The sequence below is a fragment of the Leuciscus leuciscus genome, assembly GCF_965113295.1.
Source record: "Leuciscus leuciscus genome assembly, chromosome: 23".
In the NCBI taxonomy this organism is placed as follows: Eukaryota; Metazoa; Chordata; class Actinopteri; order Cypriniformes; family Leuciscidae; genus Leuciscus; species Leuciscus leuciscus.
In genome coordinates this window covers 12,685,852-12,701,466 of record NC_138747.1, presented here as the reverse complement: position 1 = coordinate 12,701,466, position 15,615 = coordinate 12,685,852, and the positions used below count along the sequence as shown (strand labels likewise).

At 36.2% G+C, this 15,615-nt stretch overlaps 1 protein-coding gene across 1 annotated transcript in view; it reads right to left on the bottom strand.

Moving 5' to 3' along the window:
- dvl1b (dishevelled segment polarity protein 1b) overlaps positions 1 to 15,010 on the bottom strand; it is a 35,028-nt gene extending 20,018 nt beyond the window's left edge. Inside the window, exons 1-3 of the mRNA XM_082155182.1 lie at positions 14,442 to 15,010; positions 2,551 to 2,620; positions 1,333 to 1,454 (exon numbers count right to left, since the gene is read on the bottom strand). Coding sequence (XP_082011308.1) covers positions 1,333 to 1,454; positions 2,551 to 2,620; positions 14,442 to 14,734 — 485 coding nt within the window. The 5' untranslated portion in view covers positions 14,735 to 15,010. The remainder of the gene's footprint in view (positions 1 to 1,332; positions 1,455 to 2,550; positions 2,621 to 14,441) is intronic.
- Positions 15,011 to 15,615: the final 605 nt, after the last annotated feature.

Below are 15,615 nucleotides of genomic sequence, written 5' to 3'. Positions count from 1 at the left end.
GAGCGGCGTCTCTGTCAAGTCAAAGTTTAGTCGCGGACGTGGAGCTCTTGGCCTCTCGAAAAAAACACGCTGATATTGATCCTCATTTTAGCATGATCTGCTGGCCATGGTCCATAATGTTTGAACGAAACAACAACCGCGTGAGCGGCACGTGCCGCTAGACGTAACGCAGTTATCCACGACTGTCCAGGGATAATGCGGATATTACGTCATTGACAGGCGATAATGACCAGGGACGAGCCATTATTTAAAATAGGAATTTCTCTGAAATTAAAAATCTTTGGGAACTTTTGGGATATTGTAAGTACACAACTGCAGGAAATATATCACACTGTGCAAGTGATTTTTGGATATTTTATTACACAAATCTTACATATTGTACCTTTAATGGATAAAATGATTGACTACAGGGGGAATTTAACTACTGAATATATCAGAAGTTCAGGATGATGAGTTTGACTGAGCATGTGTATTAAAAGAGGGGAATTCATGTTTATTTGCTCCTGATTCACTAAAGGATTTACGCAAATCAGCTAATGGTGCAGTTATGCCCTAAATATATATTAAAATATTAACATTGTCTATTTTAATATATTTTAAAATGTCATTTATCCCTGCATAGCAAAGGTGAATTTTCAGCAATATTACTCCAGTCTTTCAGTGTCACATGATCCTTCAGAAATCAATCTAAGTGCTGATTAATATGTTTGTGGAAGCAGTGATACATTATTTTCCAGGGTTTTTTAATGAATAGAAATTTCAAATGAACAACATTTATTTGAAATATTTTTTTGGGTAACATTATTAATGTCTTTACTGTGAATTTTCATTGAATCATCCCTTCAGAATAAAAGTATTAATTTCTTTAAAAAAACATATTGACCTCAAACTTTTAAATGGTATATATTACAGATATACAATGTCTATATTATTCTGTCTAAATTAAAAATAAAACACTAAATGTATCATTTTAAATGCTACAAGTGAATTTAGGCATAACCACATTATAATGTAGAGTATGAAAAATGTATATTTAATAAGACTAAATATAAGTCAGTGTTAATAGACAGCGAAGCTAATCTAAATAAAAATTGTGAAAATGTGCATGTACAATTAAATATCCAATATCGACAGAAACGATAACTGATTTTCAGAGGATGGAAAATGCTGCAGACCATTATAATCGGGCATACTTGGACTGGACTGTACAGCTTCACTCCATCTCTATGATTCAGGTTTTCTGTGCTGAAATACCACACGCACAAATGGCACATCTGTGTAGTGAATTTGTGCTGGAGTGTGTGTTGCACAGGATACACGCGTGGTACTCACTGGAACGAGGGAGGTCTGGAGTCTCCGATGCCTCCCGTCCTCTCCAGCGGTGGGGGAAGCTCAGTATGACTGTCAGTGCACACCGACATCCCATCTGTGTGGGAGCTCTCAGCCAATACAAGCTACAAACAGACAAATAAATGCATTTTAGCACAAAGATGAACTTAAAGAGTTAGTTCACTGAAAAATGAAAATTACTCACCCTCATGTTGTTCCAAACCCATCTCTGAAGATTAAAAATATTCATAAAGAGATCTTAAAATAAATTAATTTGCATCGAGTGGTTAAATCCAAGTCTTCTGAAGAGACATGATCGCTTTTGTATGATGAACAAATTTAATTTAGTATTTTATTTACATATAAACATTGATCAGTGAATGAACAGAGCATTGATATTTGGTAAATGGAAGCTCAACCAATGAGGTTCATTCTCGCACGTCACGGCAGCACGTTTTAACCAATAAGGTTTGTTCTCACGAGTCAAGCAAGTACAGTTGAGCTTCTGTTTACCCCTTTTGAGTGCTCTATGTGCATCGCTGATCAAAGTTTAGATGCATGTGAATAAAATATTAAATTAAATCAGTTTATCGTATAAAGTGTTTCTTCAGAAGACTTGGATTACACAGGGCGATTCATATGACCTCTTTAAGAACTTTTTTGGGTTTGGATTTTAATTTTTGGGTGAATCGACGTTCAATGGAGGGGCAGACATCTCTATTTCTTTGTTTGTGTTTGTTCCAAACCCAAAAGTCTTATGGGTTTGGAACAACATGAGAGCGAGTAACTGATGACAGAATTTTCATTTACGTGTGAAATCCTTTAAGTAAACATAAGTGTCAAGTTCAGATGCTTTTTGTTTAAGTTTTAATGGCTCTTCATCCCTCACACAGCTTGGATGAATAGGATGTTTGAACTGTTCTATTAAACTCAAAACAAAAGACTACAACAAGCAAAGGCCTCAAAGGCACTAAATAAAACTGGCATCCAGCAGAATGCAATGTCCTGAATTATGCATTACACTTTAGAATCGGTAAGACTTCAAAGTGCCTTTCAGACTTAATTAGCATAATTAATCGGTGAACTAAAACTGTTGTTGTCCAGTATATGATTTAGCGCATGTGCTGCATCTTTCTTACGAGTCGACATATGAATGCATGACTGCCTGCCTTTTCCACTCTGATTCAGATGTTATATAAGGCAGAGGTTTTCACAGCTCACCCATGACACCACTCTCCCATTGAAACAAGGCAGTTTGGCGTTATCGTCCGAGACTTCCTCTTTGACAACCCTGCAGGGACACAAAGAAAAAAGAGGCATGTGTATTTAATTAGAAGTGTTTTTGTATGAAACTGCTGCATTGGTTGTGCATACTGCATATACCGTCACTGCATTCAACATCTACCACCATGTGCTGAAAAATGAGCTCATAGGACTAGATAACATCTTCATGTACTGTGTGATGTATAACTGTGATCCTGTTTAAATGTGTTGTTAAGACTGACTTTGCAAGCAGCAAACTGTCAAAATGGATTTGAATAGAGGGCATATGGTGAGGATCTCACAAGACAGCTTGTAATGAATGTGTCAAGTCAATGATGCCAAACTTATGCTGACATAGGGGTGGTTTCCCGGACAGAGATTAAGCCTAGTCCTAGACTAAAATGGCCTTTTAAACTAGATTAACAAGAATCTGCTTTTAAATAGCTTTTAAACCGCAAAGGGGGTGCTCGCGAGAACCCTTCTGAAACCTAAAATGACAAATGGGACACCCTACAGACATGGACTTCACGGACATGCGCACGCGAAAGCAATTTTATGTCCACAAAACCGAAAATGCATATTAAGTGTGAATTTTTGGACAGGGTCATAGACATACGTCCTCTTCCAGGCAGATTCGTATTTCGTCAAATGTCCTGTTGATTGGAACTTCTTAATTATTTCCCTGATGGTTGAAATGGACATTGTCACACTATTTTCTAACATTTTGTTGACTCTATTTTGTGCTATTTTCATAAATGTCTTGGATTTTTTAAGCTCAGCAATCTTTTGCTGCACATCAGAACTATATTCTTTGTTTTTTTTCTTCTCATTGATGGAATAGAATGGAATGGGTGGAATTTGAACTTTTTGTTCCCGCATATTAATAGTCCTGTGAAACAGGAAACCATGGCTGGACAAAATTAACCTGGTGTGCTAAAAATTGTAAATATGAATGGGAATATACTTCAGAGATCTTCAGAGATTTTACTCATAATAATTTCTAGGGCAACCAATAATTGTGGCCAATGTGTATTAGAGAAAACCATTTATTTCATAATGTTAAGATTTTCTTGGTTCATTCCATGTTTTATATGACAGTAATGATATCATTCATTTGATGTATATTAATTTATTTAGCTCAACTAAACTTTTTTTTCCCTTAGGCTTGTTCACTGTGGTTTAACAACGTCTCGTCTCTGTCATGCTAATTCAGATTAGCACAGATGGTTTTAGGACTCCATAGTCCAGGTGTTAGTAATCTGTATACTTAATCTGTGTTTCAGAAAGCCATTTTTAAAACCACTATTAACTATTCTAGATTAAAGGGTTAGTTCACCCAAAATGAAAATTCTGTCAGTAATTACTCACCCTCATGTTGTTCCAACCTCGTAAGACTTTCGTTCATCTTCGGAACACAAATTAAGATATTTTTTATGAAATCTGAGAGCTGGCTCACTCCTTCATAGGCTTCTAGGTAATGTCATTCTGCCGGCCCAGAAAAGTTAGTAAAAACATTGTTAAAATAGTCCAAGTGACTACAGTGGCTCAACCTTAGGTTTATCAAGCGACGAGAATACTTTTAGTGCGCAAAAAACCTAAAATAACGACTTTATTCAACTATTCATTTTGTTCTGTGTGGGCCTCTGACGTGAGTTCACGAGAGCGCCACGACGCATGCGCGAGAACTGAGAAGATGACGCAGATGGGTCTCAATGTAGTGTTTAAAATGGTTCTAAAATGTGCATTTCCTGGATGCCTGAATCGTGAGAAACCAGCAAGAAAACGTATAAGTGCCTTACCAATGCCACAAAATGAATGGCTTACATTTCACCCTTTCCCATCAAATGACCGTGAGCATCATCTTCTCAGTTCTCGCGCATGGGTCGTGGCTGTCGTGAACTCACGTCAGAGGCCCACACAGAAGAAAATGAATAGTTGAATAAAGACGTTATTTTAGGGGGGGTTTTGCGCACAAAAAGTATTCTCGTCACTTGATAAATTTAAGGTTGAGCCACTGTAGTCACTTGGACTATTTTAACGATGTTTTTACTAACTTTTCTGGGTCGGCAAATGAAATTACCTAGAAGCCTATGGAGGAGTGAGACAGCTCTCAGATTTCATCAAAAATATCTTAATTTGTGTTCTGAAGATGAACAAAAGTCTTACGGGGTTGGAACAACATGAGGGTGAGTAATTACTGACAGAATTTTCATTTTTGGGTGAACTAACCCTTTAAGGCCTACTCATGTCTTAATTTAAACCCTGTCTGAGAAACCGCACACCATAATGTTTTATTTGTTAAACCACAGTGAACAAGCCTAAGGGAAAAAAAAGTTTAGTTGAGCTAAATAAATTAATATACATCAAATGAATGATATCATTACTGTCATATATTACTGCTGATTTTACATTCCATTAAAAAAAAATAATAATCTACACAAACATTCACTGTAAAAAATGATTTTTTGGTGAAGTAAATACTACTGAAAAAAAACAATGTAATTTACATGAAAAAGTTAGTTCAGGCAAGAAATTAAAAAAACGAAGTAAATTTCATATCAGTACTTAATTCAAGCGAGTAGAAATGAAAGCGTAAATATTAACTCAATAAAATTAAGTAAAAATTACTCAACTTTTCTGATACTGGGGTTCCCATCATGCACTGGACCTTGAATAATTAATGAGGTTCATTTTTCACTGGTTTCCAGCTGTATTTACACTGTTTTATCATTGCTTTTGTTGTCAGGATTAGTAACTTGCCATTTTGTGACATTTCGAGTAAATTTTCTGCTCAAAATGACACATTCAAACACAAAAACGATCCATCAAATGTTACCGTCATTGTGTATTGTCTACCAAGTATTGAGGTCTTTGCATTCACATGATGCTTAACATCTGACATGATGTAGTATAAATTACTTAGATAATCTAAGTAAAACACATACTATAAATGACTGATATAATCCAATATTATTGTTTGAGTGAAATGTAATGCAAAGGAAATCTCAACTAAATCGATAATAATCAACCTTATACTAGCAAAGTTAAAATGACTTATTTTCTTTGTTACTTTCACTAGTAAAGTTTACTTAATTCCATATTCCAAGTAAATTTAACTTAAAGATTTCTAATTAAAGCTACTGATAAATATGTTTAGGTTTCAAGTAAATCCTACTCCAAATTTTTTTCAGTGTTCAAACAACTTAAATTTAGGCCTAACTATAATCCACAAAGCTATTTTAATGGTTTAAGAAGACATGAAATACACATGTTTAGCCTTTATCAGCTCAAGTATGTGATAGAAGAAAGTGTGTTTGTCTGGAAAAAGTGTGAATGTATTTAAATGAAAAGGTTCAGTGAGGATGTTGGTTCTCTGTTTAGATAATCTGTACTTTGCAATTGAAATTCTTTTTATCTCACAAGAAAGCAAGTAAGTCAGAATCAACAGATAGCATATAGGAGGAGTATTTTAACATCAATGAGCAATGCAGTATGTGATCTGAACGAATCCGAACTAATGTGTTCATTGGTCTAGTTCTTTGATTTAGACTTAGTAGCCTTAGATTTGGACTTATAATTATTTATAATTATTTTTATTTAGTAAAAGCATACATTTCACAAATAGATTAAGCACACACATGAAAGAACAAACCAACTGAGAGATGAAAATGATAAATTTATTATGGCAAATTTGTAAAAATACAAAATAGTCAGGGTTCCCACACTTGTTGACCTTGACCGTTCACAAAGACCCGCCCCCTTTAGTTACTGTTGCTATGTCTGACAAGCCAAGCCGCTCTCACGCTGACAGACAGGACAGACCAGGCTACTTTAGATATGAAACAAAGTCTCAACTTTCAAATTTGGTCATTTTTTAACAAAACAATAAATATCGATTTGTGGCTCTTTAATGTGTCTGACAGATCGCTGTAGCGCCTCAGTTAAAGCTGCTCGTGAACCGATCATCTCTTCCTTCTAGTTCATTTATAGCATCAAATAAACATAAATGAATTAAAGAAGGAATGTTGTTTTTAACCGCGGAAAGATGTCAGTCACTCCGTTTTTCAAGTTTAAATCCTCCAACATTAATCTACTAACTCTCCTGACTGCTTTGTTAGACAAGATTCGGCGGATTATGATTGGTCAGATCGTCTGTCAATCAAACTCCCTGCGAAGGGTCAATTCAGAACAATTCACAAATTTATCATTAAAACTTACTTGTTAACTAGTTTCACTGATTCTTTGAAAATAACCTACTCAAACTATTCACTCTCAAATTAGATCAAAATCACAATCTATATTGCAATGTTTTATTCTAAACAAGTAAAATACTTTACCAAAAAAAAAAAAAAAAAAAAAAAAAAAAAAAAACTAACTGCTATTTATTAAATATTTAATGTGTTTTCAGTTTAGGATCTTTAAAACTAAGAAGCATTAGGCAAACCACTTTTGATTTGTGGGCAATTCCACTAAAAACTGTCACATCCATAACGCCAACTAAATACCATGGCATTGTGTTGGCGTTATGGATGTGACAGTTTTGCGTGGAATTGCCCTTGTACTACTTTGAAATTACAGCACTATTGTCCATTGGCAATAACAGAATAGTTTATTCTTCGTTTCTATTAGCAACCAATTTAATGTAATAATACCAACCACCACTATGAAAATGCAAAACAATAAATCAAAATTGAGAAATTACATAAACTCTCCTGTAAGTGAGCATGTTTTCGGTCTCCTTTTGTCTCTAAGTCTTGAAACAGAGAAATTCCAATCTCTCCTCACACAGTCTGGCCTCCCACTTCCCGTTAGCCACACTGAGGGCACCACAGCGACGAGCAACTGGACACTGTAGGTTTCCACCTTTTACCCAGTTATCATACTGTACATCATCCCCATACACCCAGATCCAACTACCCATTAGAAAGTTCAGCCCAATCCATACATAATCACTCTGGACATCCTGAACCTTATTCTCAGCGGTGTGCTGTTCCATAGCTGATGTGAGACTGGCCAAGTCTACATATCTGTCTCTACAGTGTGTCAAGGCCTCAATCCAGGATTTGGGTTCTGACACCAGGATCATAGAGCGCACTTTGGCCATACAAAAGAAAGGGAGTGATACTGTGCACATCTCATCGAACAACTCACCATCTTTTAAAGCTCCACAAGCTTGAAAAGCTATGGTTCTATTCATGAAATCTAGATTATCCGGTTGCATTCTGTTCCAATACTCGATTGTTAATAGTCCATTAGCACAAAACCAAGGTTTATTATACAACCCAATCCAAAAGTAAAGATTATCCACGAAAGAGCTGTCTATGCCATGGATATACACCACCAGTGAAGTCAATTCTGCTTGGTTTTTCACCATGACTAGGCTCATGCTTAACAGGTTGCAATGAGTCTGAGCTTCTTTCCAGGATTTATTTTCATTGACCAGCCTGAATTCGAGGATACTGTTAACTTTTCTGAAGCAGACAAAAGGGTGTTCCTCAAAGCAAACGCGGTCATGCCAGAATCCTCTCCAATCAATTACTGCACAAAATAAAAAGTTAAACCACCGGGAGAATATGACAGGCTTGTTGTCTCCAATCCATCTCCAGGTCTCTTTCAAAGGAGTATCTTCTTTAACTGTAGCTAGACCAATCCAGACAAAACTATTATTTAGCATAGCACTTATTGCGTTGTTGTCCAAATCATTACGTATAATCGCAAGACCAGCGTGATCCGTTTCACACTGTTGTTTTGCCTCCAGCCAAGTTTTTTTTTCTATGACTAAGTCCCATGCTCCAGAATCCTTCTTACACACAAAGGATAGTTTAGTGTCACATGTTGTGTTATAAAACCAATGTCCAGCCTTGATCATTGTGGCACATTCTCCATACCAGTTGAAATAATTGGATTTGGTCTCATCCACCCAGTACCAAGCTGTGGAATACTTATAAATTCCCATCCAAGAGAGCTGGCTGACAGAACCGCTGAGATTCTTCAGCTCGTTCTTATCAGAGGCTATAAACAGTTGCCCAGAATTATTTAGGCAATAGATCTTTGCATTATACCAGGTCATCTTCTTCTCCACATGGATGATTTCCTTCACTATTCCTGGAACGGAACTCTCGGCAGACGTATGGAGCGCCAGTAGAAGGAAGTTAAGAAGCCCAAACATCTCCATGGTGAGACAAGACAGCAACTGTTACAAGAACATGTCATGTTAAACTAGACTTGAGATTCATTTCCATAACGTCATAGTGAGTATTTGAATAGGATGCTTTGAGCTACTGTGTAAAGATGAAATGGTTAACTTTTGTTCCTAATCCGTATTGAAATGAGGGAACCAATCCAAAACATTCAGTCTTATAGTTACCTAACCTTATTTACAAGGATTAAAAACACAGATAAAACACTAAAAGAAAATTGAATTGTCTGGTTTTATAATTTATGTTTAGTTAAAACTCTTCCATACTGTGCTATGAAGACAGGGCACAGTTCATTGAATTATGACAAATGTTTTTAATATTTTACTGAAGAACAGGAATGAGTATCTGACAGAAGGAAGAGTGTTTGTCTGAGAAAATTGTGCATGTATTTAAATGAAAAGGTTCAGTGAGGATGCTGGTGCGATGTGGGTTCAGCTAATCTGTACTTTGCAATGGAAATCCTCCTCATCTCACGAGAAAGCCTTGTGACAATTGATACAGAGTACACACGACATTTGTCTTCCTTAATTTTCTGTCATTTAATTTGTCTCAACTACTCAGATTCTCATTATATAATCTATGAATAGCTAACCACACTAATAAAATCCACAAAATTTAAAGAATGGAGACTTGTCGAATGTGCAATGTCACTGGCCCCTATAACACATTTCACTTTTTATTCAGGGTCTCAAACCAAAAGCAATATTTGACGTGCTACTGCTCATACTTTGAAACATTTAAGGGCTTTTCACAATTTAAATAGTTAAGCCTGGGTCAATGGAATCCTGAGGCAATCATATTTCAAGTTTCACACTGCTCATACTTTACCTGGGGTTATCAATTACAACTGTGGGTATATGACATTTCACATTGTACATTCATAAACTTTGGATTGATGTCCTTATTTAAAAATCTGCAGTGTCAACAGTCATGATTGGATAAATTCTAAATTACAAGTATGAAACGTACCTCTACCCAGGGTTTGGAATGATGATAACCCAGGATTAAGTGTTGTGTGAAAAGCCCTTTATTTTCATTTCTGCTGACACCACTGGCACTTTTAGTCCAGTTTCCTGAAGATCTGCCCAACAAGAAGCATGTGCTTGGACAGTACATTGCTGCAGTGCACCAAAAGAAGTGGTACAGTATATTGGCAGCATTGAGGAGAGGAATAATAAGGCAGGATGTTCTTGTGTCATTAATGACAAAAGTAGGTACTTCCGATTCCAAACCATTCCAGGGGCTAGGAAGTGCTGATGAGTGCTACCAGTCAGCCACAATCCAGGCATTTTTATGTTCATTCAACCACCAATGGTAGACAGTATTACTCTAAAGAAGAAGACATTCAAAGGATAAATTGACACCCAGAGCTTTGTAGATGTACATTTCTAAAATGCAAAAGTAAAATAAAGGTATTGCACCATCTAAAAAGCCATGTTTTCCTTATTCTTCATAACAATGTATATTTTGACTCTCAAAAATCAAGATTGACATTATTGCTTTTATATGAATAATAAGGGTACATTTCTTTTTCAACATTATTTGTTATTCAGATAGTCCTCTTTAAATAAAATACGTCAGATGTATGCAAACTGACCCACATTTGGTTTTCGACCATTGAAAGTCTATCAAATTCAACAATTTGCACAAGGAGCCACAATGACATTCCCATATCACTGGGACTGAACTATATGGCCTTAAAAAGAAGAAACCAAAAGAAAAGTTTAAGAACCTAAAAAGATATTGAGATATATAATGTGTATTTGACAGAACGAAGAGTATTTACCTAAGAAAAGAGAGCGTGTACTGTATTTACATGTAAATGAAAAGATTAAGTGAGGATGTTGGTGCCAGTTTAGGTAGTAATCTGTACTTTGCGATGGAAATTCTCATCATGAAAAAGGAGAAAGGTTTTGTGATGCAAAGATGCCCAAACTTAAAGGGATAGTTCACTTTGAAATTCATTTTTGGTATGTTTTAGCTTACCTCAAGGGCATCCAAGATGTAGGTGTCTTTTTTTCCGCAGTAGTTTCAATTTTGATATTTTTAGGTCAAACCGTTCTTGTCTGTCAGTCATATAATGCAGGTCTATGGTCACGGTCTCAAAACACAAGCACAGAGTCCAAATTAAAACAATTCCCCAATACGCAGACTGGTGCATAGATATATACAATAGATGTCGCCTTAAAGACATTCGTTCCAATGAACTGCCGTAGGCAAGGCGACATCTAGTGTGTATATATCTATGCACCAGTCTGCGCACACGTCAGATCAGATCACTTCGACATGGCTGCGTATAAGAGCTAAAAACTATATAAATACTGTTCGTTTTCTCACACAAACCGCTCGTTTCGTGTCTCAGGCCATCAATGTGTACTTACGATGGGGAATTGTTTAATTTGGACGACGGGGAATTGTTTTAATTTGGACTCTGTGCTTGTGTTTTGAGACCGTGACCATAGACCTGCATTATATGACTGACAGACAAGAACGGTTTGACCTAAAAATATCAAAATTGAAACTACTGCGGAAAAAAAGACACCTACATCTTGGATGCCCTTGAGGTAAGCTAAAACATACCAAAAATTAATTTCAAAGTGAACTATCCCTTTAAGTAAGACAAGAACTGATGTAACTAGTCTTAAAAATCATTTGCATGACGTCCTAGTGAGTGTTTCAATAGGAACGTTTATTTAACTTTGTTGAAGAAAAACAAATGGCATTCAAATATGGAGCCAATCAAAAACCTTAAAGGCCTAGTTCACCCAAAAAATTAAATATGATGATGATGATGATTAAAAACTTTATTTACTTTAAGTGACTTGTTATATTTTTCAAAAGATCAAGTCAGATGTCTAAGAAAGATTTAACAGGCCTGAGTTCCATAATAAAATAAAAGGCAAAATATTTATGCAATTTTAAACTCAAACTCACGATTCGGATCATATTACGTTTTTTTAAAAATCCCTTTTCAGACACCAAAAACTTTCTTTTTTTTTTACTTGGCTTTCAATTTATCACTTAAAGCACACTTTAAGTACTTCAATACCACAGCAAAAACGACAAGCCGAACTAAAGTTCAAACATTATTAAGACAAGTGAACAGTCAGTAATAACATAAGAACAAAAACACAAATTACAGGCATATAAACACAAAATAACAAAGTTACAAATAAAGTAAGGTCTAATTAGTATTCAGGTACAGAAATGTAATAAATGTAAAATAACACTATAGTGTTCACTGTATAAATTAAATATAGATTAATCTTTGTTAAAGCTGGGTTTTGTTCTTTGATTAATTACATTAACATTAATGACAGAGAGCAGCATGTACGCTATTTATAGGCAGCTGTCACTTTAAGACCAAATGCACAGATCCAATATAATGATAGACATCCGATTTCTTTCTCAACTGTTGATGTTCACTTAAAACACTAAAACGACTTTACAAAAAATACTTGCAGACATGGGTATTTGATATAGTTTTGTGTATGTGTCCTTTCAAGAGCAAGGAGACATGAAAGAGGAATCAATTCGGAGTTCGCACGCTATCTGAAACGAGGCTGAAACTGTGTGTGTGCGCACAAATAACAGCGCACAAGTACCAAATTGAGTTCTCTTTCGCCTCTTCTTGCTTGTAAATGGTTTAAAATCGCTTGAATGTGTAAATTGGCAAGACAAAACATGCAATTGATAAACTTTCACTCTATGATGGTCAAGTTAATCTGTGAATCACATGCCTGCACCATCTAGAGTTTCATGACAGAACTTTGTAATAATACCATGAAACACAAGTTTTTAAGATTTTGCCAGTTGGTAAAAGCAATCAGTATTACATCATTATGCCTGATTAATGGTTTCAAAAAGAAAACAATAATTAACCCAAGTCTGGTGTAAACTCTGCAAGTGGAGACATAATGAGTAATAATCAACCACTTTTAAAACAGTTTGTAAGCTAATGACCTTCTGTTAGCTAATGAGGATCTAATGGTGCATTCTGCTATAAACAGCCTGAGGCAACAGTCCTTGCCATGTATCTTTATCAGGATCTGAGTATACTGGTTTGAAGTTACATTAAAAACAAATAGATTTTTGAGTGCACATAAATGAAGCCAGATAGGTGCTAGCAGCTACTGTAAAAGACTGGGACTGATAAAAGGCATCAAACTATATAATACAATAGTCCAAGGGGATACACAGACTTCACAAATATGTACTTCAGGGGATTTTACCCTGTCCTACTTCAGTGGTCTTGACCTTCTCGACCGTAGCAAAAGGAACTGGATGAAATATTTGAATGCTACTGATATACAATCTGATTTCTGACTTGTGATGCAGCCTGAATCATAATCACACCGTGTTCGTTCATTGGCCAGGGAAGAACTGATTGAGCCTAGTTTCTCCCAAGGTTTTTTCCTCCATTCTGTCACCTGATGGAGTTTGGGTTCCTTGCCACTGTTGCCATAGCATGCTTAATTGGGTACACTTAATATTTAACAATATTACTGATTTAACAGCACTGATACTATTCGATAAGAAGTGAACTGTGCTGGACGATGACATCACTGTTTTCCGCAGAACTGCTTTATAGATGAAATGATGATCTTTTCAACAGAACTGAATCAACACTGAACTGACTTCAGCTGAACAATGACACTATTTTCTTTTAGAGCTGCTGCTCTGCCAAAGTAAACTCTGTTTGTATCATTGAATCAATTCCATGTTATCACTGTAAAGCATTAAAGCTGCTTGACTGTATAAAATAATTTACTCATAATGTTGACAATGTCCCATTTTTTTTGACAATCTAATAAATTGATATTTAATTAATCACAGTAAAAATATAACCATTATAAACACATTTTTATGGATGAAATCTTCATATTCAGTAGTGCCCGCGTTTTATACACAACAATTTGGTCATGAGGTCAAACATTTCATTTTCAGAATTAGGCGCTCTCTTTTCACTGACCATTTGTTGAAAATGAAAAAAGAAGAAGAAAAAACTACTTATGCACTATTTTGTATCCTATTTGTGGAAAGTACCCGCTGTTCATAGAGGATGACAATCACATCAGGCAGCTCTGGCAAGATTCGAGAGGATAATGTTACTCATGGTCTGCTGGTCTTAGCTGGTTTAAGATGGTCTCCAAGTCTGACCAGCTGGAAAATCACTCTAAAACCAGCCAACAGGCCAGCCCTGGCCAAGCTGAGAGACTAGCAATCCAGCTTGTGATGTTTTTTTGTTTTGTTTTTAGCAAGGTTGTAAAGCAAGATTTCATAAGCTGACAGAAAATAAGTCAGAATCATGACATTGTTAGCCTGTTATTGACAAGTGTCCGTTATTGCTCGTTGTGTTTTCCCTCCTCTTGCTAAGGTCAAACTTCGGCTACCATGCAAACAAACCAGTTCAAAATGCAAATGCAAGAAGCAAAGAGATGTATGTTGTGCTATAGCATATTTAACAGCTAAGAGCATGACTGTATTCTGATGCTGATCCCACAAAGGAGGAGATGATACAGCCATCACTATGACAGGCAGGTGCCAATGATGACAAATCATCTCTGCCACGATGACAGCTTCAGTCGCATCGGGGACTGAATACAATGAATGAATGAATACAATGACAATTCCCATCATCTCACTTACCCAAAATCTTGATCCATAGATTTAAAGAAGAATTTGTAGCTGTTAACCGGTCGGTTGCTGAGGACATTTTTGAAATCTGCCAAAGTTACCTTCTCTGGAGCCACTGACAGTTTCACCAAATAAGGAGTTTCCTCCTCATCTATATGGTAAATGATTTTAGTCTCCGCCATGAGAATATGGTGGGAACAATTGCCGAAGAACGGCGCGTGTTCCTGATGCTGCCTTTCCAGACGTGCGGCGACAATAAATAAAATGTCTATAATAATGGATGCTAAATTAATACAATCACGCATTTAGCGCGATTGAAGCTGTGAAGTAAGCGACTTTGTAACGCTATGGATAAGTACACTGCCATTATGGAGGCCTGATAGATATCTATTGCAGCTCACTATGCGGAGGTTTTGCTGCCTGTGTTACTGAAACAGGAAGGAAAGGTTCACATCCTTGAGAGAATCAGCCTGGAATATCCGAGCCGTTCTCCTGCGCACTGCCGCCATCGCGTGGTAGACAGAAGCAATGCACTCTCAGTCTGGATTCATCATCAACAAACAGGTAAACAGGTCTCATCACACTCGCTTGTTGGAGAAAGTGTTAACAGCGGTATGAAATGACGGCGATCTGCTAACCTAGTAGGTTTATTGTTGGCATTTTATTCAATTTTAATATCCGAATGTTTGTGAAAGAAGAAAAAAAAATCCCTTAGGCCTATATTTATCAATCTACATATGCGACGATGGACATCGGTTATGTTCATCTTTGATCGCTCCTTTGAAGGTATCTTGAGTAAAACAGTAAAACGAAGCACATACAAAAGACCTGAACCGGAAACATTAAAATGGAACGTTTAAATAAAAAATAAATAATTAGGTCATAGCCTACTGCAGAGTATCAGTCTGTGAATTGCCCCAATTATTTATTGGAGGATTGGAGCTTTCCAATGTCAAATGAAAAAAAAAAAAGAAGTATTTATTAGGAAAAATTCCTTATTAGGAAAATCAGCTGTCATCCCAAAGCTTTTTTCAAATGGAAATTATCCTTCTCTTTCTTGTATTAATATATGGACTGGCATTAATAAGTTTCTGTTACCTAAGTGGAAAGAGCTTTACTTTAAAGTTCTACATAATTACTATCCCTGTAACTCTCTTCTTTCTTAGTTTAATTTACATCTCTTCAC